The sequence below is a fragment of the Cryptotermes secundus genome, unplaced genomic scaffold, assembly GCF_002891405.2.
Source record: "Cryptotermes secundus unplaced genomic scaffold, Csec_1.0 scaffold14, whole genome shotgun sequence".
In the NCBI taxonomy this organism is placed as follows: domain Eukaryota; kingdom Metazoa; phylum Arthropoda; class Insecta; order Blattodea; family Kalotermitidae; genus Cryptotermes; species Cryptotermes secundus.
In genome coordinates this window covers 143-27,853 of record NW_019718022.1, presented here as the reverse complement: position 1 = coordinate 27,853, position 27,711 = coordinate 143, and the positions used below count along the sequence as shown (strand labels likewise).

The following is a 27,711-nucleotide window of genomic DNA, read 5'->3' as shown; positions in this document are numbered from 1 at the left end:
CAGCAGAACTGTGTTTTCTGTGCGTGGTCCGTGCGGAGGCTATATAACGTGAATAACACCAGCATTTCAGTTCAGTTCTCGATAGGAGACAGCCACGGGAAGTCCGTAGAAGACAAGAAGACTTCATAGTGATTTGAAGTGATATTTTCTGTGTTGAGATCCGTTTCTAGGAGACGATTAGTGAAAACAGAGAATCCTAGTGCGTGTGCAACGGTGAACTGTAAATTGTGGAAATCAGCAATAGGGCTGTATTTAAATGTGAATAAGATAACTTGTAACCAAGGTGCTAATAAATCAAATAATCCGCTTTACAACCCGTCATTTTCGTCACGCGTACCACCTCACACGTGACAATTTATATGTGGGGCACACGGTAATGTAGTTGGTTGATGCACTGTGCTACAAACTGGAAGGTCGCGGGTTCGATTCCCGTTGAGGTAATTGGATTTTTCAGTTGGCACTATGGCCCTGTGATCGACTCAGCATCTGACAGAAATGAGTACCAGGAATTATCTGGGGCTAAAGTACGGCTACTGACGAATTCACAGCCGTCTGTCAGCCGATTGCCTAGAAAATGTGGGAGCCTGGACGTCACACAAACCTGTGAGTCTCCACGACCTTTTACAGGGATAGCTTTACCTTCTTGTCAATATATATCAGCTTTACTTTTTTACGTTTGCTATCTAGACTATGTAGCATCGAATGGGAGGATGAATCATTGCTGATGAATTGGAAAGGATTTGGTAGGAAGCTCTCGTCCAATCAAGGTACGATCCCTGTTTTCCTGGAGGTGCTGAGGAAAACCACTGAATCCCTCAGGCAGGATGACCTGTGTCCCAGCCGAGATTCTAACCAATCACCTCTCGAATACAGACCTGAACATTGTCACTACGTCATGCAGCTAGGTTTCGCATATTTAGCGCCGAATTATGTTACTTCTGTAGTCCATATCGAAACGTTTCAGAACACAAGAGAAATATCTCAGAAACTGCTACAGTTTCCTTTGGTCATTGTACTTCTATTTTCTTTATTTTGCAAAAATAGAAAGCAGGCTTATGCTACCAGCCTGCTATCTGTGTGGCTGGCTAGCCTCCCTATTAACTTTTGAATGCCTGTACCAGTCTTTATGTGACTCTATATGTATATCATGGTATCTGAGCCCATCGAAATGGCGTACTTTATAAATGCCATCTGTGTGTATGTGTATCCCCCTATCGTTACTGGGCAACGGCTCTGTAAAAACGTTACTACGGCGACGAATATACACACAACAATATGACAATTGTTGGACGCGTCGTTTTATTTGCGTTCCATGTCGCAACAAAGGAAAATAGGCGATTATTTCTTCCCAGAACTTCTTGTTTTTCTTTTGTCTTTCAAGCTGATATTCTCATTACGAAATCTATTAAGTTTGATTACAGCATGTGAATTTTAATAAATTGAAAACCTATAATTCCATAATTTTTTGTTATTTTAAATTTGATTTCGGTGTGCAGAACACAAGAATTGTCGCTTAAAGCCTTGATCGCTTCATCCTTGTCGTGCAGTTAGCCGTACGTTTATGTAACACGGCATAATATCCCGCAGTTGGCGGTGACATTATGTAACGTGACGTAATCTCGTATACATGGCATTAACATTATATAATATGATGTAATACTGATTCTGGTCTCGAGGAGCCGGGATAGCGCAGTCGGTATAGCAACTAGCTACGGGCTGGACGACCGAGGCTCCACAGTTCAAGTCCCGGTGGGTGTAAGAATTTTCTCTACTCCATGTCGTCCAGACCGGCTCTGGAGTCCACCCAACCTCCTAGTCAGTGGGTGCCGGGGGTAAAGTGACCGGGACATGAAGCTGACCACTCACCTCCAGCTACTGCTGATGTCAAGAAAATGTGGATCTATACATCTACTCCCCCATACGCCTTCATACTGTTGCTGGTCCTAGAACTCTGAACAGTTCCGTTTGTCTGTTTCTCCTTACGTCCTAGGAAGTCTGTCGCTTTCTGAGTAAAGATTTCCGACGAGTGACAGGTATAGTTTTTCTTTGGCGGCCCCGACTGAATATGTATTTCCCTTCCTGAAGACGGAGACAGATCCAGCCTCCGATACATTGTTGACATCTCAAATACAGACCATGGACAACGTAGAGGGAACGTTCTTACGAGGCCACAGTATCACGTCATAAACCTTCAGAACTGCATTTCCGAGGAGTTTAGTGTAACGTCGATACTACAGGCGGATATTTTGGAGTTATTTCGTTCGTATTGTCACGTGTAGGGTGACGTATAGCCGGGGTTTTGGATAGGATGAATAGATGTATTGCACCTTGTACATTCATACATCTCGGGACTACAGGCAGTACAGCGCTATCCCTATTCTACACACTTTCCAGTTCACCGTTACACGCGCACTAGGGTTCTCAATCTTCACTAGTCGTATCCTGGCAACAGATTTATAACAGTCTCACTGTCACTTCCACTCACACATGAAGTCTTTGCACAGTCTAATTCCTTTCTTACAATTTATTTTCAGTCACCTTCAGCTGCCGTCTCGAGAACTCGACTCAATTCCAGTTCTAGGTGTGTGAGATCCTCCTCTTATATTGGCTCGAGGCGGAGACAAAGAAAACACCGCCTTCATCACTTCTTCCACTGCTGTGTGACGTCACCGTATACGGATATGCTGCGGGCAATGCGTCACGTGACGTGACACGTCATAAATTGTTGCGTGCGGGCATTTGTTGCTTCGGGAATGTGTTTACCGAGTCGTTGCCTAGCAATGGATATAATACGTCACAGTATCTTAGCGGGATTATATGTCACCTTATAGTTCTTTTCGTGGCTTTTCCAGAGCCTTCACGAACGAATACTGCGATGTCTTGCAGTAAGCAAATCGTAACCTCTAACAACATTAAAGTTACATACACTCGACTAGAGGAGTTGCGTGGGAACATACGTACTAATGGGGCAGATAACAGCGCTACGTCGATATTCATAGGGCTAAACAAAGCAATAAAAATAAAATAAAATTGGACGCCGCAAGTGGAAGGGAGCGCATGGAAAGATAAAGAGTGGTGTCAGAAGTGTTTAGGAACTTTAACACGCCTTAATTTAGGACGAACTATTGAAACGAGTGTTACACTGCCACATTATGGACGTACGTAGGAAAGGTGATGGAACGTCTGTTGGTCGCCCAGGAACAAATGGTGGCCAGACTGAACGCCGATAAGAAGAAAGAGAAGGAAGAGATGGAGGAAAATAGGAGGAAAGAGAAGGAAGAGGCGGAAGTTGGCTAAACTAGACGCCAACCAGGCAATAGCCGACGCCAGCCATAAAGAGATGATGGCCGATTGGAAAGCATGGCGAGAAGAAATGGCCGCCATGACAGACAACTGGGGGAACGATAGCCACAAGAAGTTAGTGGCCGAAAATGACATAAGGACGACTGCCTGCCAAGAGATGGAGGCACAGAAAGAAGATGTCCCCAAAGTAGACGCTGAAGTAATGCCGGTCGGGGAACCGAAGCAGAAAAGCGAAGGGACCGAAAACTTCCGCGGAGCGCCGCCACCAGATACCGAAAAACTTGACGCGTATAAATTGTGGGCCCCACAAAGAATTGGCCGTCGACCACAGAAGGACAACACGTCGGGTGAATGTGGCACGACTCAAGACAGATATCCTCAGGGACACCACCCAGAAAAAGTGTGGACCCCACGAGAGAGGTCGGGATTCGCCAGCAAGGGGACGACCTTCCGTGCCAGAGTAGCACGGCCCGACAGGATCCCCAGAAAGAACTGGGTCAGGCACAGCATACTGAGGGGTAACGCGACAGGATACACGTCCGGGAGGAGACATCAGCCGAAACTGGAATGCAGCAAGGGCGTAAGGAGCCGAGATGTAGAAGAGCCTCTACATTCGAGGAAAGGGAGGAAAACCGCAAACGGTATAGGAGGATGGAGTGGAAGACAGAAGCCACGACTGGAAAAGAAAGAATCTAACAGGACATGCAGGAAGACGAGTGGACTAGAGATCGAGAAGCGTATAGCCAAATCTTCCGTCGGCCTACGACAATGCAAAGATTGGACACTGTGGAGGGGTCGACCCCCTCCAAAGCGGAAGAAAGAAAGCGGCCCGCATGGGAGGAACCGGTAGTAGAAGCACCGGCCTCCCTAGCAAGAACGAATGAGGAAAGGATGAAAGCGAGGTATGAATGTGAGGCGACGCGATCAACAAATTCTAGACCACGAGAGTGCTCGGGGCGAGCATCACTGAAGAGAGGGGCGGATGCGGTTGGATGACCGAATGCTGACGTTACCAGCAGAACACTGCGGAAACGGAGGAGAGGAAGAACCTTTAGGCTGCTCGGGACGAACAGACCTTAGAAGGGAGCAATGTAACGTGTCTGGAATCCAGAAGAGTCACTTCTATGGAAACGCTTGCATAGGAAGTAACAACAGCGATACTGTAATTCTAACAGTGAGCATTGCATAGAGATGAGTTTCCACGGTTATAACAAAGGCTCATTGTATAGCAACCGCCGAGGTATAAATAGCCCAGCTTCGACAAGAAGTTAGTCTGGAATTAGTCGCCGAAGAAGTCAGTTCAAATATAGTAGCCGCCGAAGGATAGTCTGGAATTAGCCTCCATAGAACACAAGTCTTCAGAAAGCCGTCCCCGAAAGCAGTCCAGTATTTGAAGAAAGCAGTCTTCTGGGATTTGGCACCGTGTATATGTGGGGTTAACACCACATATACACGGTGCCAAATCCCAGAAGACTGCTTTCTTCATAGTCACCGCCGTGAAAGCCTCAAATCTTACATAGTCCAGTATTTGCTGAGATATTGTGGAAGCAGTAATTGCAATACTGCAACTGCTAACGATTGTAAAGCGTGTGATTTTATAAGCAAAGAACAATAAAGGTTCTACTGAATTTGAGACCTACGCGGATTTATTTGTTGCATGCCATTCAAAACACGTAACACTGGTTACTAATGGTTACTATATGCACGACCTGGTTTAACATACTAGAATTCTGCATTCTGCCCACACAGCGTGTTTGTGTGTTTAATATGGTTCTCACAATAAGCATTGGATGTTTTCCTAAACAGCATTAACCGGTTGGTCCTTGTAGCATAGACACAATGTGTTTCCTGTGAGGTACGAACTGAATTTTTATATTTAATTTGGAAAAAATTCGGTCTTTAAAGGTTGAGTGAACGATGAAAGTGTAATAACATTGGAATATTTTAACTTGAGAACTAATGCAGTGTGGCAAGTAAGGCAGAAACAGCAGTTTAATTGTAATTTTAATATTATTTTCAAATAAAGAGAAATTGTAAGCAAAGGTGCATTAAAAACGGAAGTGTGTGTAGTGATACATCAGTGCAACATTACTCCAAAATTCTTGCGTACACACCCAATTTGTGGCTGTCTTCCCATCTCATGACGCCGTGCAACACGCTCAGTTCAAACGAAATAACTAGATCGATCAGAATGGATGTTTATCGGGTAGCTCAGTCGGTATGGCGACGGGCTTAGGAGGCTGGACGGCCGGGGTTCGATGCAGTGGAAAGATTTCTTTTTTCTTCGTAGCATTCAGACAAACTCTCATGCTCACCTAGCCTCCTTTCCAATGGATACCAGGTGAAATTTCGCGGGGGTAAAGCGGCCGGGGTGTGAATCTGACCCCTCTCCATCTACTGCTATAGCAGTACCTCGGCTCCCTAAATGTCTTCATGACGTAGTGCTTAATTAATTAAGCAGAGGGACCACGTTCTTTTACTCTCAATAAACACATTGAATCTGGACCAGTTGGTTAATGATGTGTGTTATGAAGAATTACATTCAGTTACAGGGCCGAAACTGAAAGCGTGACCTTGAGCTCGTTCAGGTATCGGTCAGGCCTATACCCTAAGCTAAAAACATTCGCGAGACTGGTACTGGACTGACTCCTCTTGGCATGTTATTATCCCGAAGTGTTCGGAAAGAGTAGTAGACTCGCTCCTCCATACCTACCAACCCTCGGCCAGCCATGTAAGGGGAAACTGTCTTATTGATGCCGGCATCTGCACACATACATGCATTCCATGCGCAAAGTACAGGTGGTACATATGGTAACCACTGTATCTTAATGGTTAACGGGTAACGCATGGTATGCCATAGCTCAGACGGTCAATCTCCGATTTCCTACTGCGGCGGCCCAGGTTCGATGGCCATTCAGGTCATGTGGGATTTGTGGAGAACATAGTGGCACGAGCAAGTTTTATCCGTGTGCTTGGGTTTCTCTTGCCAATTTTCATTCCGTCAGCTGCTTCATCTTCATGAATCATCGACGCTATACAGACGCCTGTCGAGTTCAGTAAATTTTCTGATGGTACTCGCCAGCATAGTCATTTTTGGTTTCGTACCCTGTCGGGACTCCAAGACCATATATCTCTTCTTTCCAGGCTTTTACGTCTTTTTTAATGGGGCCTCTTCTACGATGGGAGGGGTCTGACTATTACTGGTCACTCTCCCTCTGAGGAGTGACTCAACAATTACCTGGAAGTCTGCGTAGTCTCAGAGTCGAGTTACTTTACGAGTTCTTCTTGGCGACAACCCCTTGAGAGTCACGACCAGCATTTTTTTCAACAGAACACTTGCGGTTATAGTCGTTATGTAGCATCCTCTCTGACGAGAGGATGGGTCTGTCGTTTACAATTGCTGCTGGTGCTCGCCAGCTTAGTGTTTCTCAGGTTCGAGTCCCGCGGGACTCATGACTATATTTTACTGTCTCAGATGCGAGACTCCCCCATCCTGGAGGTCCAGGTTCCCGTATTTATATCTCCCAGGAACAGGGTGGCCCGGTTATAACCCCAGGCATTGGGTTCCCTTTTAATCACCTCGTACTACTCGCATACATTGGAGGTATTCGAACCAGGGTCCACAATGCATTGTACAGTCTCGATGCCGACACCGTCGTTAAACAACAAACTTAAGAAAATGGGAACTCAGTTCGTTACTGTAGTAACAACTTTGTGATTTGTAGACTCGAGGACACCTGTAGCCAGTTATTTCGTACCCCCCCNTCGATTTCCGTTCTATCGTTTCCGAAGCAATTACTTTGACAGTGCAATCTCAGCTCCTGTCACCTATGACCACCTTCTTTGTGTTCTGCTCTGGTAGAGCCCTTGATCTCATGTCGCAGGTGTTTGCCCTTCTTTACAGGGACGTCATTTGCATGCCAACACGTTAACGTCCCCAAAAATATTTTGCATAGTATTCAAATGGAACTTGTTATTAGATTGAGCAAAGAAGGGTTCGCGAATTTGTTTTTCGGTCATATGCTTTGAGTACACCCCCACATTTTGCGAGGGGATCAATCAAAACTTCTTTATCAGATCCCTTAGAAACCTCTGATGTCACCGAAAATTGGAACACACTGATTCATTCATTCATCAATAGCTCTGCAGCCCTTCGTTGGGCCCTGGACTCTTCTTCGGTTTCGTAAGCTTTCTTACACAGACGGTAGGACTCAGTGGACGAGTGATCAGTGTTTGGTTTTCCAGAAGCGGCGGTGTCCAAACTGTGGATCTGTTATGAAGGAGCCTTATATCAATGAAACGCAGTCTTTATTCAGTAATATCGGATTCATCTCTGAAAGCAGTAAGAATAGAAAGGTATATCCTAATGTTTTCTTTTGTTATTTTGTGTTTCTTAACGTCATGTAATGCAGATAGAAATCCATTGCTGACAGGAAGGTAAAAAGTATAAATATGTCGTGTTGCATGGTCGTAATTCCCGAGCTAGTGGACAGCAGAGCACTGTGCTGCATGCGCGACAAGTGGGAACTGGCTTCTTGCACCAACTCTACAGTCGGTTGGCTGCTCAAGAAATTCCACGCCTTTTATAGAACCCAGAGGTTCTTTACCTTGTTCACAGGATCCGGTCAGTGGTCTCTTTCCTGAGCCAGTTCGACAGCGTCGGCAAAACATCCCTTTTTGAGCCGTAGCCTTCCAAAGAGCCAAAACAGGATGCAATCTGACAGAAACTTGTCAGATTGCGTCCGGTGTTGGCTCTTTGGATTTCGCAGCAGTATTTTTTTTTACGGAGCAAGATAGCCAGTCTTGTGTCCAACCCCCAACCTTGAGGACCAGGCCTCTGTACTTATGTCCCGCAGTGACAGGTTGGCCCAGTTATACCCCCAGGCACCGGGTTCCTTTTACGTATCCTTCTACGACTCGCAGGGCTGCCGTGGAGGTATTCTAAGCCGCCTCCACACGAGGTGTTTTAAAGCATATGTTACTATTATCCTGCCATCTGTGCTCAGATTGCCAAAATTTCTCTTCTCCCCTCCCCTCCTCTTTTTTCGACCAAAGATTTGTGTTCGTTTCTCATTTGTGCTGTGAGTCTCACAAATTCCACCCATGACACTCTCCTTGATTACTATTCGTAATGATAATATTCTGTGAAGAGTATAAATTAAGGGTTGATTGTATTCTCACTTTCCCTCTCAGAGAATCCTGCTGTGAAGTGAGATAAGGCGGTTCTGTTGCGTAATCTGAAACGGTTACTTCTGTAATGCCATCACATTGAGCCTCGCAGAGGGGGTCGATACCAGGATAATTGAATGAAGCACGTGGGGAACACAGGATATTTCCTCTGACTTTTCCTTATAACTGTCACTATAGCGTTTACCTAATCCACGAGTGGTGATTTAAGGTCGTTTGTGCTTGGGGTCTGCAGCTCGTCGGCCATAACTCTGGATATGGCCTTGGTTGCGCAGAGGCTGGTAACTGCACCGTCTGCTGCAAGATGTTTCGGAAGGGAGATCAGCTCCATTCAACCATCAGTCGCACTGAAAATACAGATTTGTTTCAGTTTTACCGTACGTGGTGTACCTAGTACCGATCACAGTGGCCGCGCGATATATTATTTTTTTCTCATTGGTTGAGACTGAGTCCACTTGGTACTGCGGCCACTACTGGCCTATTTTACCAGACCCGGGTGATAGATAAATGTGGATCAGTCGAAGGAATGAGAATTGGCAGGGGGAACCGAAGTACTCGGAGAAAACCTGTCTCAGAGCCATTTTGTCCACCACCTTGACCGCCGCGGTGGGAAGCCGCAGACTAACCTTCTGAGCTATGGCACTGCAGCCACGCGGTCTGAGGCATGAACTGTCTTCGCTCGCTCGAACACTGGGATTGTGGGTTCAAATCCCACCCAAGGCATGGATATCTGTTAGCGTTTATTCCGTGTTTACAACAGGTAGCGGCCTTGCGACGGACAGTCCGAGATTAAGAACGTGAAGTGAAACGAGCGTTTCACTTCACGTTCACGAGCTTCAAGCGAGAGCAACAGGAACAGAAGAAGAAGGTGTGGTGTGACCGTACTGGACAATTGAAGAAGGAGGAACATGCGAAAGACATAACATACGTAGCAACAGAGGTTAACGCATTGAGCCTCTTACGGAAGATCGGCGTTTGGAAAATGGAGGCTGGGAGCACAGGTTCGTGCGAGAACTGAAGGCAGCAAACCGACCAGGCTGGTCTGTACTTGCATTCGGGAGGTGTTGGGTATGAATCTCGGCTGGGTCATCAGCTATCCGGACTCAGGATAATATTAAAATGGATCCTAGATGAGATGGAATGGTATGGCCTTCTTGATCTGGCCCAGGATAGGGACTAGTGGAGGGTTCTTGTGAATATGATAATGAACCTTCGGGTTCTGTAAAATTTTGGGAAATTCTTGAGTAGCTGAACGACTGGAGGGTTCTCAAGAAGAATTTAGCTCAGTCTTTTTATACAATGATCTGTTTTGAGAGATTTGATGTGTTCAGTTTGAGCGCCATGAAAATAGAGGTTACCGCTGACCGATATGGACCGAAATGAAACTTCGTCGCGCAATTTTTAGTATAGATTCTCGAGGCTAAATTTAATCGATGCCTTTCGTGTGGTTGTAGACGAACATATGACGTTCGTCGAGAGCAGAGCACCAGTAAATCCACGTATCGGCGTCGCTTCTTGTCTCCGCCACGTGTCGCGATTTTTAATAGAGCGGAGCAACAAGTGGCAGGTGCGTCACCGTCGCCATGGCGACCGGTTCTGTTTACTTTTCGACAGTCGACAACAAGAAACTGCGAAGTTACAGCGCTTCTAGCGATGGCGCTGCTAATTTTTGCGCATATTTTTCGTAGAAGAACGGAAGCAAACAGTAAAACGAAACAAGCAAGAGAGAGCAGAAAGGAAACCCAGTAAATAGACCTATTTATGCTGTTATAGTGTATGCGGCCTGTGTTCTGATTTATTTGGCTCATAAATGTGTTGTTTGTTGTTACTAAAGTTGTCCCTGTGCTTAACTAATTAAGTACTTACGCCATGAAGACTTATGGAGGAGTGATGTATAGCTCCATGTATTCTTGGCCTTGGCTGTTTGAGGTGAGTGGTCAGCTTCACGCTCCGACCACTTTTCTCCTGCGGAAAATAACCTTCGTTCCCATTCGATAGGAGGCTGACTGGCCCCCAGAACCGGTCTTATCGACGTGGAGAGGAGAAAAATCTTGCCCATACCAGGACTTGAACTCCGACTCCTTGGCCGTGAAGCCCGTAGCCAGTCGCTATACCGACTGAGCTATCCAGGCTCTCTGTTTGTTTAAAAATACTCAATTCAGAATTGGAAGGCAAGTGGTGTCAAAATATATGTCAAAATGCATTATAAAAATCAGTATGACGGGAACGAATACAGAAACTTTGTGTGTTAAATGTTGTTATTAGTGAATTCAGCCCTTACAAGTAAGGCTCGGTGAGTTTTACTTTCAATATAATTTATCTGTAACTAGTAACAACTCTGTAAAGGAAACCTATCTGAATCGAAGAAATGCGAAGAAATGAACAGACAATAACGACATAATTAACTGTTTTTTCCGTGGAACCCTTTTAGGAACTCGCATGTGGCCATCAGCTCCCTCGATTAGACATGGTCATTCTGTGCGAACTTCTGAGGTTGGTGAAATTCACCATCACTGAAATGGCCATATAATATTGGAAAGCAGTGAGCTCTTATTCAGATTTTCAAGGAAAATAGAACATGGCCGCAGCGCGAACTTCTGTTACGCCACAGCTAATTATGTATAGCGACGGGCTATGAGAATGACTGGCGAGGATTTAGGTTTCAGTTCCCGGTAGGAGTAAGAGAAATTTCTATTCTCAGTAGCGTTGATACCAACTCCGGGGCCCACACAGCCTCCTGTACACTGGGCGCCGGGGGGATCTTTCCCAAGGAGGTAAATCGGCAGGGGCGTGAAGCTGAACACACATCCGTTTAGTTCCGAGGTTAAGAATGGTGGAGTTGTACCATCATACCCCCATGTCTTCACATCGTGGTGCTAAATTGAGCACAGGGACAACTTTATTTCTAGCTTTTATGTTAAGTGATGATGACTACATCCCTGATACGTTTATGGCGACGTGTCTTCAAAACCTACACTTCGGAACCTTTAATATGTCTACGCTGAGTACAGAAGTGCGTCTTGGCGGTTCCATTCACCAAACAACAGAATTGCGTATAATATTCATATTGTGTAATATCTTCTCGTAGGGCCATATTAGGGCCCCCATTTTAAAATAGGTTCGTTTGTCGGTTGTGCTCTGGGTCTTTGCACCGTGTGGATGCGAGCACATTCCACCTTGATATCTGGGATCGAAGTGAATTGGGGGGAGGGGACGAGTGTCCGTGTTGATAACATTCCCTGTGTATTGTTCACTCTCATGGGTCTGTTGGACCGAACTCTATACACGAACATTAAGCTTATTCTCTCCCTGAAGATGGAGGCAGCATATACCTCCGAAACGTTGGCAGTATTAACCACATCCATATGGTGCAAACAATCATAATGAACATTAAAAGCGAACTGTCATGATAGTCTAAAATCTTTAATAATATTTCAATGGAATTTTGCATAACAATATATAATTATGAAGAGTACTGTCTTCTGTGTTGCTCGAGACAGCCGGACGTTTCGGAGGGATATATCACCTCTATCTAAGCTAAGCAAGAAACCAGCAGAAGCTTGCCGCATTTTTCTCGTTCGTTATTAACTTTGCTTACTTTTCCATCCTGAAGATGGAAGCATTACATTCCTCCAAATCGCTAATCATTCTTCGTGCTACACTGCATTACAACTCAGAATACCGCTCTCAGAACCTCACGTTCACCATAGCACAGTAAACTCTCGCTAATCCAGGTTAATTTCGGGGAGGTTATCTGGATTAATGAAGCAAAAGATAGCCCTAAAAGGAAAAAAGAAAGTTAGAAAACAGATAAATGGTATAGGTTCTGTAGTCCAGCCAGTTCGTTATCACATCCTTCGTCCGTAATAACATCACCAGCAACTTCTTCCTCTGTCAGAAGCTGAAATCCGTATTGTTTTTCATCCAGCTGAAGCCAATCTTCGATATTTTCTTGCGCGGTTTCAGTCTCTCCAGCCGCCCTCAACACAGTCTGAAAGTCCTTTTGTTCTCATCCCTCTTGCTCCTAAACCCCACATGTGTGGGAACAGAATTTTTAATTTTTCATATTTAGATCCGGTTTACCAGGCATGCGGATTAACTGGAACCGGATTAGCGAGGGTTTACTGTACTGCAATTGAATGCGGTGTCACGCGCATGCGTCATAGAATGCTCTGTTCATGGTACATGTATCTGTTTCTGTTACAGGACACACGGACGCACGTCGTCGTGGAGATATACGACACAGAGCGTTCTTACGTCGAGTCGCTGCAGATCCTAGTGATGGTGAGTGCACTGCACGGCGTGGTGACGCCATCTTGACGTTGAAATTTGATGTAACTGAATTGCTGCGCAAGCTCTGTTACAAGAAAATTCGGATTAGGGCAGTAAAGTGGCCAGGTCTTATCTTCGGTTTCAGGCTTCAACACACGACCCCCCCCCCACCATCTCTGTGACTCCCAAACTGGCTTTAGAGCCTGTTCAGGCTCCTCTGAATATCGGCCAGAGACTGAGGTTAACGCCGCGCCTCGATCTGACGCTGATATACATGGAGTTTTGCTACCATGCCCTCTCAGTGCCTTCACGGCATGGTACTTGATCACAAAACAGCTTTTAAATAAAAAATGTCGATCACGTCTCTAGATCAGTGTTACCCAAATGGTGGTTCGCGGAACGCCGGGCATTCGTGAGGTAAAAATAAGAGTTCCGCAAGAAAATTCTGTTGCAGAATAAAAATAAAAGATAAATTTCGGGTATGTTGCATATTAGTTTGTAAGCTTTATTGTTCTTGTATATGAAATATCTTTGTTTCCGAATATGTGAAATTAAATAATACGCTCTCATGTCCTTGTTTAACATTTATTTATTATTATCCATGCTTATTTGTGATATAGTTCATATATAGGAATTGTATTAGAGATTCCATAAACGTTTTCCGAATATGAAAGGGTAAAGGTCAAGTTGTCCCTGTGCTTAACTAATTAAGCACTACGCCATGGAGGCGTATAGGGAAGTGGATGAATAGATCCACATTTTCTCGACCTCGGCAATGGTTAGAGGTGAGTTGTCAGCTTCACGCAACGGCTGCTTTACTCCGTGGGAAAGAGCCCCCTGTGCCCATTGGATAGGATGCTGGGTGGGCCCCAGAGACGGTCTGGACGACGTGGAGAAGAGAAAATTCTTGACCCTACCGGGACTCGAACTTCGACCTCTCATTTGTCCAGCCCATAGCCAGTCGCCATACCGACTGCGCTGTCGCGGTTCCCCATATGAAAGGGTACCGTTGTGAAATTAAACTTGGAACCATTACTTTAGCGTTACAAATTTGTTCTATTTCTAGACTCACTGTATTGTGGGCCCGCTGTACAGCAGCCGGTGTTGTACTTCAATTGTATTCGTGTCACATGAATACGAGTTACTTCTCCGCTACACACTTCGCTCTTGCCCGGTCCTCAGAATCAGTTAAACTAAAAAATTCTCTCGTCAAAGCGAATGTAAAAGGTAAAGGCAAAGCTATCCCTGTAACAGGCCATGAAGACCCATAGAGTTGTGAGACGTCGAGGCTCCCACATTTTCTACAAAATCGGCTCACAGATGGCGGTGATGTCAGCCTTACGCGGCGGCAGCCCTTTACCCCCCAGGAAGATTCCTGGTATTCATTTCTGTTAGAGGCTGAGTCGACCCCAGGGTCACAGTGCGGCTGGAAGGATAGGTCAACTGAAAAATCAGTGACCTCAAAGGGGATGTTCAGATTTAAACCTGACGGTCAGTTTGTAGAATGGTATACAGCGTTTTGAGTTGTGTACTGAACATAGAGGCTCTCATTTCGAACAATTTTTGTAAATTTAGTAAGCAGTAAAGACATTTTTAACGTATTTTAGTGTACATTTTACTAACCATTTAACTGACTTTTGGGCCGTCTTGTATACATACATACACGTATACTTAATACACACACACATTTTACGACGTGCTCTTCCTACAAATACATGTCAGATATGTGTACACCTGTGATGGAAATATGTAAATAATTAGGTCTTGAGGTTAAAAGAAATTTAAGTTAAAATTAAATAACTTATACCGAAGCTCTAGAGGAGCGGTTCCCAATTTATTTTTGTTTCGTAGAGAATCTGACGTAACATTGCTCCCTGAGGGTCACCATGGAAAATTGTTTTTCTTTATGAAGAGTTCTGTCTTCTGGGATATAACACTTTGCGGTCCGTTGAAGGCCAACCGACGTCTCGAACATTTCGCCTCATATTCAGGTTTGAAGACTAAGTCAAAGAAGGAATCAGCATGAAACAGGCAGAAATGAGTCTGCTATGCGGGTTATATCCCAGAGATAGAAATCTTTTTATCTCCATGGTACTTCTCCCGGCACTGGAGATATAGCGATTTGCAGAGCAATAGACGGTGACAAGAACGCATTCAAATATCTTGGACACGATTCGAAATCGTGACCCTGGTTTTCGTTTCGCTTATGATCGCGGACACCTTAAACCTCTCGGTTACTGGGGTCGTCACTTCTGGAAACGGTAACTTTTGATCGAAGTGAATTCAACTCCTCCGCAGACAGGCAGCAACTTTTCATCTGCAGTGTGTGACATAAAGACTAAACACAGTGCTGAAGGTAATCTCTTGCGCCCAAGGCATTGTGTTGTAGGTAATCTCTTGCACCCAAGGTATAGTGTTGTAGGTAATCTCTTGCACCCAAGGCATTGTGTTGTAGTTAATCTCTTGCTCCCAAGGCATAGTGTTGTAGGTAATCCTTGCACCCAAGGCATATTGTTATAGGTAATCTCTTGCACTCCCAAGGCATAGTGTTGTAGGTAATCTCTTGCACCCAAGGCATATTGTTGTAGATAATCTCTTGCACCCAAGGCATATTGTTGTAGGTAATCTCTTGCACCCAAGGCTTATTGTTGTAGGTAATCTCTTGCACCCTAGGCATAGTGTTGTAGGTAATCTCTTGCACCCAAGGCACAGTGTTGTGGGTAATATCTTTCACCCAGGACACAGTGTTGTAAGTAATTTCTCCGAACCAAAGCATAGTGTTGAAGGTAAAATTCGTTCAAACTGTAGGCAATGTTGAAGATTATGTTAGTAAACCCAAACACAGTGTAATCTCTTCCAGCCAACGCATAGTATTGAATGTTCCAGCCTAAATATAGCAGTTATCGCTACTTACCAGAGTATTAGGGAAATTGACCGAAAACGGTTGAGTATTAAGTAATAATTTAAAGTGAATTTCCCTTCGAGCGCTTCTGTTGCGGAACTTTACTCTGAAGAATACGGACACGACGTGTTCTATGACACAAGAAACTGTAGGAGATGTAAGAGACAAATGTGTTCAAGTTCATAAATGCGTAAGTAATCGTATTTTGAGGGCAAGAATAGATCCATCTCCTGAAACGTCGTGCGAGTGAAATGTAACGCAATCAGTAGGAAAAGACGAACATTTTCTGGTGTAATGTTGCGATATCTCTGCTTATGATAATCTCATGTCAACTGTAGAGTTTTATGTGCGAAGATTAGCGAGGAATGCACACTCCCATACTTCGGCCCGTTGGCCAGTGCCTCGTGTCTTCGGTCGGTTGTTCACTTCTTCAGCAAATAGAGCCGCAGGAACGTGCAGCGCCCGTCTGCTGGCAATTCTCAGGAAGCCAAATTGGCAACTGAGACGCCAGCTGGCAGCTGTTTGTTGTGCCGTAACGTGAGGTGTCAGGACAGTGCCGTGAACTCGAAATAAGTTGTCTCTCCACAACACTGCGGGGGACGTCCAAAACACTCCGCGCCACACGTAACAAGAATACGTGTAAACTGTAAATGAGAAGTGCAGTAACTCCCAGTTATTTTAACTGAGGGGTAAGCGGTAGCATATTTGGTTGAGGCACTATGCTACAAGCCTGAAGGTCGCGGGTTCGATTCCCGATGAGATTGTATTTTTCAATTGACCTATTTTTTTTTTCCAGCCGCACTATGGCTCTCGGTCAAATCAGCCTCTAACAGAAATGAGTACCATGAATCTTCCTAGGGGTAAATGGCGGCTGGCCCGTGAAGCTGACCACTCGCCTCCACCTAGTGCCGAGCTTAAGAACGAGTGGAGTTGTACCTTAACTTCCCCACACATCTTCATCGTGTCGTGCTTAATTGAGCACAGGGGCTTTAACTAATTTAACTTTTTGGATAATGAAATTTGGTCTCTGCGGAAGGCGGGAGTACAACGAAACAAATATAAAGCCGAAATAATAAAGTGTAAACATGGCCGAAAAGAAAGCAAAGTGTCACCAGTGCGTCCCTGTGCTCCCCATATCTCACTAGGGCCCGTTGGTAGAAACATTTATGTAGTGAGGCTCGTCTAACCACGCAGAGTCGAGGATGGCCATCCTCTGCCCGCCCGACGCCGGGCGCTGACAATGATTACGAAAGGCGGTATTCCTCGTCCTGTCTGGCGGCCACTCAGCGGTGCAGCAGGACTTCTTACATGAAGTTGTCAGTAAAATATTTATATCGAAGGAGGACATGTGAGTGGGCAGTTGAGGATATTACGTAATGAAGAACACTCAGCCCCGTAGCTAGTGGGTACCGGGGGCAGGGGCGTGAAGGTGACCACAGAATGGTGGATCTGTACCTCCATTACACCTTACGTCTTCATGGTGTAGTGCTTAATTAATTAAGCACAGGGGCAACTTTACCGTTCTTACCTTTACCATAACGAGGAACTGTGTTATTTATCCTCGTTAGGACAGGCCATCAGGCGGTTAGGACTCCTTCATATTCAGGAGGTCTTGGGTTCGTATCTCTACGTAGATCTACGTATGACTGTTTGGTGTTCCTCAGTCCATCTAGACAATTGGTGTGGTAAGGTACACTTAAAGTTGTCCCTGTTCTTAATTAATTAAATGCCACACTATGAAGACATATTGGGGAGTAGAGGTATAGCTCCACCATTCTTGACCTCGGCACAAAATGGAGGTGAGTGGTAAGCTTCATGCTCCGGCTGCTGTACTTCGGGGGAATTAATTCCTTGTACCCAATACATAGGCTGGCTGGGCCCCAGGGTCGATCTGGACACTGTGGAGAAGAGAAAAATTTCTTGTCCCTCTCGGGAATCGAACCTCGGCCGTCCATAACCCATCTCCATACCGACTGAGCCATTCCGGCTTAAATTGTGGAGGTGGAGTTACTGATGCCGTCGTTAAGTAAACAAATGAAATCTTAGAGGCTGTGGTAGGCTGGGCATGTACCCAGGACTGGGAAGACCAGGAAAGCTGCCACGTGTCCCTACCAGCGTGCAGTTCACTTCTACTTGATGAAAATCGGCCAGTTGATGTTCTCAGTAGTAATGTGCATATATAAATCAGTGGACGGACAGATTGGTGGGCACCCGCGGTCCTCTTTATTAGTGCGTACAGAAGAAACGACGATTCCGGTGTACGTAAAGCAAAAGCTATCCCTGTAACAGACCGTGGAGGCCTATAGATTTGTGAGACGTCGAGGCTGCCACATTTTCTAGACAGTCGGCTCACAGATGGCGGTAAGGTTGTCAGCCTTACGCGCCTACCTCCCTTAGGCCCCAGGAAGATACCTGGTACTCATTTCTGTTAGAGGCTGAGTCGACCCCAGGGCCGTAATGTGGCTGGAAGGAATCGAACCCGTAACCTTCCGGTTTGTAGCGTAGTGCCTCAACCAACTACGCTGCCCCTGCGTAAGGGTGGTGAAGATGCAAAGTGTTCTATATGAAAAGTGTTTATGGGACTGGACCCGGATCTTGAATGCAAGCTAGACTTGATACACTGCGACATGTCAAACACTGTCAGTTCCAGAGGATCTGGCATATTCCAGTTTCTGTGATTGTAAGTACTGGCAGTGACGTCAGACGCCGTCAATACGTGCGTCCCTTTTAAAGCCACTCTCCAGGGCTTCGTAATGTTTGCAGAAAACGTTGTGTCAGAATGGAAAATGAAACACATGTGAGTGTTGCTGAGCTTCAGTTCGTGTTTCTTGATTTTGTGAGAAGCTTAAATTGGCCTTCTGCACAGAAACAACTACGTCTTCTAATTAAACAGTTAGGATTCCAGGCCACAACTTTCATATACTTGTAGCACATGTTTCTAGTCCTACAAATCTTAACATCGTTTCTGCTGAACGTATTTAGGTAGTGTAAGTTTACAATTCAAATGTAGTTCTATGATATAATTTATCTCATGGGTTGTCATGCTTGGGTCGTGTGTAGGTGGTTACAGTATCGAATCCTTCTCGAATCGAGTACCTTTTGATGCTTTTATTTTAAATGTACGTATAGATCCGTTACTTGGTAACGACCTCGAAACAACGAAACAACATTCGCTGATAGGCAACAGATTTTTAATAATCGAGCATACGCGGCCGCCACTAGATAACACCTTCAGAAATAAATCTGTTATTCACACCATCTGACGCAGTATAATCCTAGCAATTAAGAGTATCGTTAAATAAACCAAGAATAAAATCAAATATAAAATAATTGACTGTTTCATATCTTGAGATTAAAAGGTTACAGACTGGTTTTAAAAAGTGTTTGTAAATGTTTATTTTGTGTCCGAGGGGTGAATTACTGAACCATTGACTGTTACAATTGGTCAGATTTTGACTGAAAAATATATGTGTTGTTTAACGGTGAACCGGACAATGACCAGAGTGGTTCTGTGTTACCCGTGCAAGAAAAAAGTCATGAATGTTTTTCATGAAGTTTGTTTTTAAAATCAGTTTGCTGTAAACGTTTCCTCTGGGTAGCAGCACTGTCTAATGCATATTGTTATCCTGTCAAGTGCAATATTTTAATAAAAATGTATATGTCTTTCAGAATTATGTTTTATTATGTTTGATAGAGTTTATTTATAACAGTTTCACATTGATAGTAATATTTCATTACAGGTCTAAGGCAGAATTTTACCTTCGCTTTTCCTGGACCTTTCATAAGCCCGAATACTCATTGCTGCTTGTTCATCTATCAAAAGAAAAAAAAAACAACTCCGTAGTTTTAGTCCGCAAGCGAACTGTACCGACCCGACTGAGCGACCACCGCTTGTCGCCGAAGTTGGTGCAAAGGTCCGGGTTCGATTCCCAGCGCTACTACATTTTCTGATTAGTGGGTCTGGAAGGGGGTCCACTCAGCCTCGTGAGGATAATTGAGGAACCATTTCAAGGAAATAGAGACCCCGGTCTGGAAAACCGAAATTAACTGCCGTGGGGATTCGTTGCGCTGACCACGTGACACCCCCAATCCGCTAAAGTTATGTTCATCCGCCATAGATACTGATATCTATAAATGTTATCCAAAACATTGTCATCTTACAGATATTTAATGAAATAAAAGGAAACGTAACTCATGCCTCTCAGAAGTGTCTTATATACTGCCGATTGCGTGAACATTGAAACCAGTGGGGAATGCAGAATCATGAAGATGTCGTTTGGAAATCATAATGCGGCCTTCTGTAATTACTGAGTTAATTTCTGCAGCAGATGGACGTATATTCCTTTGTTTGTGTTTCAGAAATATTTGCAGCCCTTGAAAAGCCCTGAAAATGCCGGCCTAGTAGATGCATCAGTGGTTGATGCCATGTTTTATCAGGTAACCTGATATCATTTATATAATCAGGCTAAGCATGCTTGGTATTTCTGAGCAAGCTCAAGGTTATAAACAAGAACGGTTATGTAACATAAATTATAAGGCATAGTGGATTTTGTTCATGTTCCATTTTATCACAGCTTTGTCCTTAATTTAGAGGAATGTCTACTGTATCTTCAATAAGGAAATTTCATTCTGAGAAATTTAGATAGCATGTAATGAAGATGTTTGTAATTTTTATTTTCCACATATGTTATTCAAGGGATTAAAGCAAGAAATTTGAGGTGGGTATGACATATATCAAGCATTTTGATACTCTGTTCGTGTAAAATATTGGGACAACAGAAATATGATTTGCCCCTTCCATACATTCCTCCAAAACATGACTTAATGAGGAATTCATGTCTGGCTACGTGCTGGCTGATTGGGGTTCGATTTTTGGCATCAGCAAGAATCTTTCTCTTATCCAGCTCATTCAACTGTTCTGGGGCCTGCATAGTCTCCTGTGCAATAAGTACTGGGACAGCTTCCTCTGGGACAGAGCAGCTGAAGCATGAAGCTGACTACTCAGTTCCATTTAGTGCTGAGTTTAATATTACCTAGAGCTGTATCTTCAGTTCTCCAGTACGTCTTTATGGCTTAACGCTATAATACAGAGAGAACTTTAGCTTTGCCATTTATATTAGTATGATGGATCTTCAAGAAGTACATTGTGGACTGGATTCACTGATCAAGTGAAGAAGGAAATTATTACTGTTCAAAGGATATAATTTTCCTCTTTAGTGCCTACCATTTATGATCCTTGGGAAACCTAAAATGTGGCATGCCAATGTGTATTGCATAGAATTCCTGTTTGTAATTCCCTGTTGCAGATCCCTGCAATTCTTGCGCATCATGAGGTGTTCCTTGAGGAGCTGCGGAAGAGGCTTGATCACTGGGACATCAAACAGAAAGTTGGAGACGTTTTTTTGGATGTGGTGAGTAAAATGTTTTTTGCTTTATTGATGTGTTAAATATTTAGGTTAATAAGCATCAAATTTAAAGTGAAAGGATGCAATTTATACAATGATGGCTATTTCTGAACCTTTATTTTGGAATATTATGTTAGGATAGTTGAGAAACTGTGAATTTTATTTATTAGTAGAAAGTATTTTGACAAGTATACTGAGAGAAGGAGGACACTGTCTTCACTTTCTTACTGAGAAATTTTAGTATGTGAAAGAAATTTTTCTTCACTTGTCATCTTGGCACACTTTTACTGTGGTAAGTAGGAGTTCTTCACATTCATTTTTACATAATTAAAATTTACCTTATTAGCGTGATATTTGAGTTTTTCACAATGGTTAGTATGAACATTGCTGTCTTCTGGAATTTGGGTCTATATTGATCCTCTGTAGCTCTTACTTTACATGTAGATTAAGTCAGACTTCATCATATTTCACCAAAATGGCTTTATACACAAAAAATTTGATGCTTTTAGGGTTATCTCAGGATGGATCCTTTTAAAGCAAGAAGCATACACAGGATTAGCAGTAAGAAGGATGATGAATTTAATCCTGTTTTGAAGATATTTCTACTAATTCACTTTTTTTTTTGTATTTCCAGTTTACAAAACAGGCTGTAATTGAAACATACACATTATTCCTCAACAACTTTAAGACAGCAAAAGAAGCAATCAAGACCACATGCCAAGCAAAACCTGCATTTGCCAGATTTCTGGAGGTAAACAAGAAAACAGCATTAGTAATAATAACATGTTTTAATTTATCTGAGACATACAACACAGTGCATTTCATAATATGCTCCTATGAGGAACTGAAGTATGCATTTGGTTAAATCCATAAGTACCACATGAGAAGTGTAAATATTAATATTATAAAGAAAGATTCAGGTGTTTGATTGGATTCTAGTAAGGAGGTTAGTGTAGAAGTGTGAGTAATTGGAGATTCATCTAAATATATGTTCCTTACTTGCATCAGAATGACCGCCGCTGTGGTCTAGTGGTCAGCATTCCTGGTTACAGATCCAGAGCTCCGGATTCGATTCCTGGTGCTACCAGATTTTTTCTGAGAAGTAGTGGGTCTGGAACGGGGTCCACTCAGCCTCGTGTTGATAATTGAGGAGCTGTTTCAAGGAAATAGCTGCTCCGGTCTATAAAACAGAAATTAAGGGCCGTGGGGATTCGTTGCGCTGACTATGCAACACCTCAATCCTCAAAAGTTGGCACTAAACTTCTCCGACAAGTGGCGGTTGCTCGGTTGGTATAGATCACCTGTGGACTAAAATCACGATTTTTTATTGTTTTTTTTCTTGCATCAGAATGCAGGGCAAAACCATGATCATCTTTATCAGCAGCAAAACAGCCCTTTTGTGGCCATGATAGATACCAGCAACAAATTCTTGAAAAAATGTGCCATTCTTAAAATATTTTTGAATGACAGTAAGAAAGTAAAGCTATCTTTGTAACAGGACGTGGGCCTCCACATCCCATGGGGTTGTTTGATATCAAGGGTCCCACATTTTCGTAGACATTTGGCTGATAGATGGCTTTTAGTTTATCAGCCTTATGTGCTGGCTGCCCTTAACCCCCAGGAAGATTCCTGGATAAACGTCTATGTATCCACAGTTCGCGAACAATGCAACAATTGTTTATTCACCATTTAACACTGAACACAATATGTTTCGGCCATAGATGGCCATCTTCAGGTGTCTTTAATGCATCCAAACTGTTACACTGCTCTGATGTGCACTAAAACGGAGTGTTGCCGTTCAATTAAAAGTAACATAAATAATTAATTAAAATCCATTCAAATTTTGTATACAATTTTTTTTTTTGTAAAATCCTATTCCACCTCATAAGGGGCATCATCCACTTGTTTGGAGCTATGTGATTATTCCAGAAGGTTCGTTTCTGCAGCTTGTTTTTCTGTTTGTTAGCCCGTTGTTTTGCTGTGTCTGCAGTCTGTAATATGCCACTTTTTTTTTTTTTTTTTGCTAGTGGGGTGGGACTAAGTCCCTTGTACTGCGGCCACTTCTGGCCTATTGTACCAACCCCAGATGATAGGTGAGGGTGATTGTGGAGCAATTGGTGGAATGAAGATTGGCAGGGGAAACTGAAGTACATGGAGAAAACCTGTCTCAGCGCCACTTTGTCCACCACAGATCCCACTTGACCAGACCCGGGATCGAACCGGGGCTGCCGCGGTGGGAAGCCAGCGACTAACCGCTTGAGCTATGGCGTGGCCTAATATGCCCCTTGCTTGTGTGTTGTTCCCTCTAGCAGTGTGTGATATTGGCTTCACTAGTGTGAAAATTTTATTTTTTGAGACACATGATGTAATATAATGTCATGCGACAAATAACTTCACATGGGTCTCGGATTTAACGAATCTTTATTGGACACTCACACTTACACACCTTACAATTATTACCACTTGCAGTATCACTTGACTTCTGGCCCATTACTTCAATGCGACGTCTCAACTATCCTTGGCCGTGGTTGGATCTTGACTGTCTTCAGCGGCGGCTATCCCAAGACTGTCTCTTCTCAATACTCCAATACTCTAATCTTCCGTCCGAGGGCCAGGCCCTTTATATAGGGCTCATGCAGACTCAATAGAGGATACCCCTTGCTAAGGTTCGATCTCACGTGTTCGGCAATCTGTTGCTTTGGGTATGCTCTTTGTAGATTACACCGGTAATGTGTCTCGTCTCATCTGTTGTTACTCAATGACAGTTCATTGCTACGATTTCGACAGTCATGTTGTCATGTAATGGGTGCAACAGACTCTCTGTAGTTCATCTCCGGGGAGACACGTTCGTTGCTTCGGCATTCTCTATGCAACGGCTCACTGTTATTGCGCTACCATGGAAGTACCTACTCCAAACACATTACAATAATGTCAGGTAGATATTTCTAAATTATTCCTGCTGAGTACATAATCCAAATTTGGAAACAAAGAGATAACTCTGTGCGGTATACACACATATTATTGAAGAACTGTAAGAGAGGTTATACATGTGTTAATGTCATGTTATTGTGTGTTTCAGGCAATGGCAAGAGAGCACAAAGGGAAACTTGCACTGGACTGTCTGCTCATCATGCCAGTCCAGAGGATACCACGCTATGAACTCCTTATTCAGGTTTGAGTTATCTGCTGAATTGAATATTTTATTGCAAAAACTACAGCATTCTTCTCGTTACTGCAGCCTGTGACATGCTGGCTACTGTGTGTTTGTCATGCAGGATGAAACGTTCAATATTCCCATTCATATAAACCACTACAGAGATAGTGCAAGACATTATCAAGTAGGCATTTTAAATATGATCATGAGCCTGTTGTACATAACACAATTTTTGGCATTTTGTTGACAAGACAATGTAAAAACTATATACCTCCATTTGTGGCTGACTGTGATTGAAATATTTTAAGGATTTACAATTAAACTGAATTCAGATGACTCAGATATTTTAAGGTATTTTGTGTAAATTGTGTAATTTTTCCTTTAGTATCGGTTGCACCTGAATATGTCCAGTTACAGCTGAAACGTGTTTGGATGTAGGATTATTTAATCAGTAAGAACTTGATACTCTTGATGGTAATTATATAATTATATATGTACTTATTTTAATTTTTATTGTACATATTGGACATTTATAATCCTTTCTTTCCTTATGGAATTTGACCTTCACAGGGAAATATAACAACCAATCACAGTAAGGGGTTGGAAGTAGACTTTAGCCTATGCCCTCGTGTGTTACTTGGCAGTGTATGAAATGTTTCTGTTCTAAGCAGTTCAGTGCAGTGCGTTACTGTCACATTTTATCATGTGTCCAAGGAAATTGAGTGGTTTATAAAGTACTAAACAGGTTTATTCCTGTAATTTTAAGTACATTTTTCATCTAAGGGGTTTAGCTTTAATTCTTGCCCAAGATTTGTTATATATTTACATTTTAATTTAATTCAAAGACACAATAAGGATCCTTATTCGATAAATAAAATGATTGATTACAACTTAACAGCTTAGACTGGTGCTTTGTATGCCTGAAGATGACCCGTGAAAGATGAAAACATGTTGCGTCTCTAATAAACATAATAAAAGCAAATGTTGATGCAGTAGTGTCTTCTTTGTTTTGAATACTGACTGTTGTTGTGTAGGCGGTATATTCCATACTGTATATATCTTGTTTATGACACACAACAGGATGTACAGTATTAAGATACTAAACAGGTGGTTCATAAACAAGGTAGGAGAATTATATACAGTGTACAACGCTGACATAGAGGACAAAGATAAGGATGAAAACAAAGATGAAGAGCTAGCTCAGCCTGTGCCAGATTTCTCAGGTCACTTGATAACACTTGTCAGCTTCGATCTATAATGTGTGACCAACTGTGACCAGCCAATATGCTGACAGTTACAGCTGGTCCACTTCTTACATAGCAATATGTGAATTGGTTTTCACCCAAGTTTTGTGAGAAAAGTGACAGAATATAGTATTGTCTAATAGTTGATGCTGTGCCTGTATAAATGTAGTGTTGGGTGCTGAACTGGAACTGACCTTCAGTGAGATGACTCGGTACCAACATTTATGTATACTGTTACAGACACTGCTGAAACATACTGATCCCGCACATCCTGATCACCAGTTGCTTCAGGAAGCACAAAAGGAAGTGCATGATCTTGCAATGAAGATCAACTGCACTGAACGGGAAACCCTGAAGGAGCTGGAAGCATTAATTGAAGGATTAATCAACCTGGTAGCAGCTGAACGCACCTTTATTAGACATGACCTTGTTACCATGGTGTCTGGTCAGGGCACGTGTAAGGAGCGGGCACTTTTCTTGTTCTCTGACTTACTTGTCATCACAAGCATAAAACGAAGGAGTGGGACTATTCGGAAACCTTCCACGTATGTATGTAGCCATCAGGAAATAAGTAAAACTGGATTAGTTTATAGGGACTTTTTGCAATTTTCTCTGGCATTATTTCTTCTCTGTTACTATTATGTACTCACTCACTTAATATATCTGAGCCCCTCTTGGGGCTGCCAGTTGTTCATCCACTCAAGAATTTCCCAACATTTTACTGTATTCAGAAAAGCCCTCCACTGCCCCTATTCTGAACCAGATTAGTCCATTCCATACCACCCCATTCTATCTCTCTAAGATCCATTTAAATATTGTTTTCCCACCTACATCTAGGTTTTCCTAGTGATCACTTTCCTCCTGGCTTTCCAATCAAAAACCTGTATACACTCCCCTCCTATATGTGTTACATGCCCTGCACATCTCATCCTCCTTAATTTTGTCATTCTAATTGTACTTGGGAATGAGGACAAGTAATGAAGTTCCTCATTATGCAGCTTTCTCCAACCTCCCGTCACTTTTTTCCTCTTCAGTCCAAATATCTAGCCTAGGTATCACTTTGAAAATTGAAATGAAAAGTGTTACTTCCTTAGTTTACTTCTATTGTATGTACTGGCAAGAGAAGCAGTCAGATAGTGCATAATGTTCCACCTCCAACCAGCTCAGAACAGGTGTTATTAGCCAGTTTCTTCAGGCTTACACTACCCATTTGTGATTGTAGATGCAATTAGAAGAAATATAAGACATGCCAAGGTATCATGTTATCCAAATGAGGAATATTAACATGCTTCAGTGATTGTATGGTCACAGAACATAGATTTCCCCTATCTTTGGATTTGGTTAACACTTCTAAATGTCATGCTCTGCCACTGCTATTGTTCCTATTCAGTTTCAAAAGCCAACTACTCCAAAAATCTTGTGATTATTCTCTGTTGAACTAGACAAATGCTGATTGACCATAAATGCCCTTCTGTTTCACCCCAATTCGGATTCTGTCTGTATAACCAATTGTTGACACTGATTTACAAACTTTTATTTCAGGAGCTGTCCTGGTAGTGTTGCTAGTACATTGGAAGCGAACAAATACAAGTTGCTGATGCGGATACCTCTGGATGATCTGGAAATAGTCAAGGGTATGAGTGATTCCTTTTTCAGATGTGTGATAACCTTAATTTGTATCACAGCCAGATCTCAGATCTGGAAACTTTTGGTTTCACAAGTATTAAAAACGTAGTGCACTCTGAGGTTCTGAAGGATTAAGCATTGTAGGGTTTGTTATTAATATAAATAGTCTTATATGTAATCATAACATGTCACAATACAAATGTAACGTGACAAGTGTAAGTATTTACTCAGTCATTATCACAGTACCAAAATCCTTTTTTGTACTCACTGAATCATTATTCTTCCTAAGAATAAAGTTTAATGGTAGTTTTTATGTTTTAAAAGTTCTGTCATTTTACCAGATTTGAGTTTGTACAGGCACTGTGGTATATTGTTAATGACAGGAAGTTTCAACAGTTAGGAACTGGGGTAGCTTTCAGTAGCATGATCTCCACATTGAGTTTATGAAAATTAGTAGTATATATAATATTTATATCATAGCTAAATGAAGCGATGAACAAGCAGATGCACACTTGTACAATTTCTCCATATTAATAATTAAAGGAAATCTAAAGAATATTGCAAAAGTATTATTGATGCCATTCTTTGTGAACTTACCAGAGAGCTATTCTCTGGTAA

General features: G+C 42.9%; 1 protein-coding gene across 2 annotated transcripts in view; it reads left to right on the top strand.

The window, feature by feature from the left end:
• LOC111862762 overlaps positions 1-27,101 on the top strand; it is a gene marked incomplete at its 3' end in the record, with an annotated part of 65,187 nt that extends 38,086 nt beyond the window's left edge. For both annotated transcript variants that reach the window (XM_023848848.2, XM_023849672.2), the window contains 7 exon segments: positions 12,697-12,774; positions 20,024-20,101; positions 20,971-21,075; positions 21,704-21,820; positions 24,149-24,241; positions 25,708-26,012; positions 27,010-27,101. In XM_023848848.2, coding sequence (XP_023704616.2) covers positions 12,697-12,774; positions 20,024-20,101; positions 20,971-21,075; positions 21,704-21,820; positions 24,149-24,241; positions 25,708-26,012; positions 27,010-27,101 — 868 coding nt within the window.
• Positions 27,102-27,711: the final 610 nt, after the last annotated feature.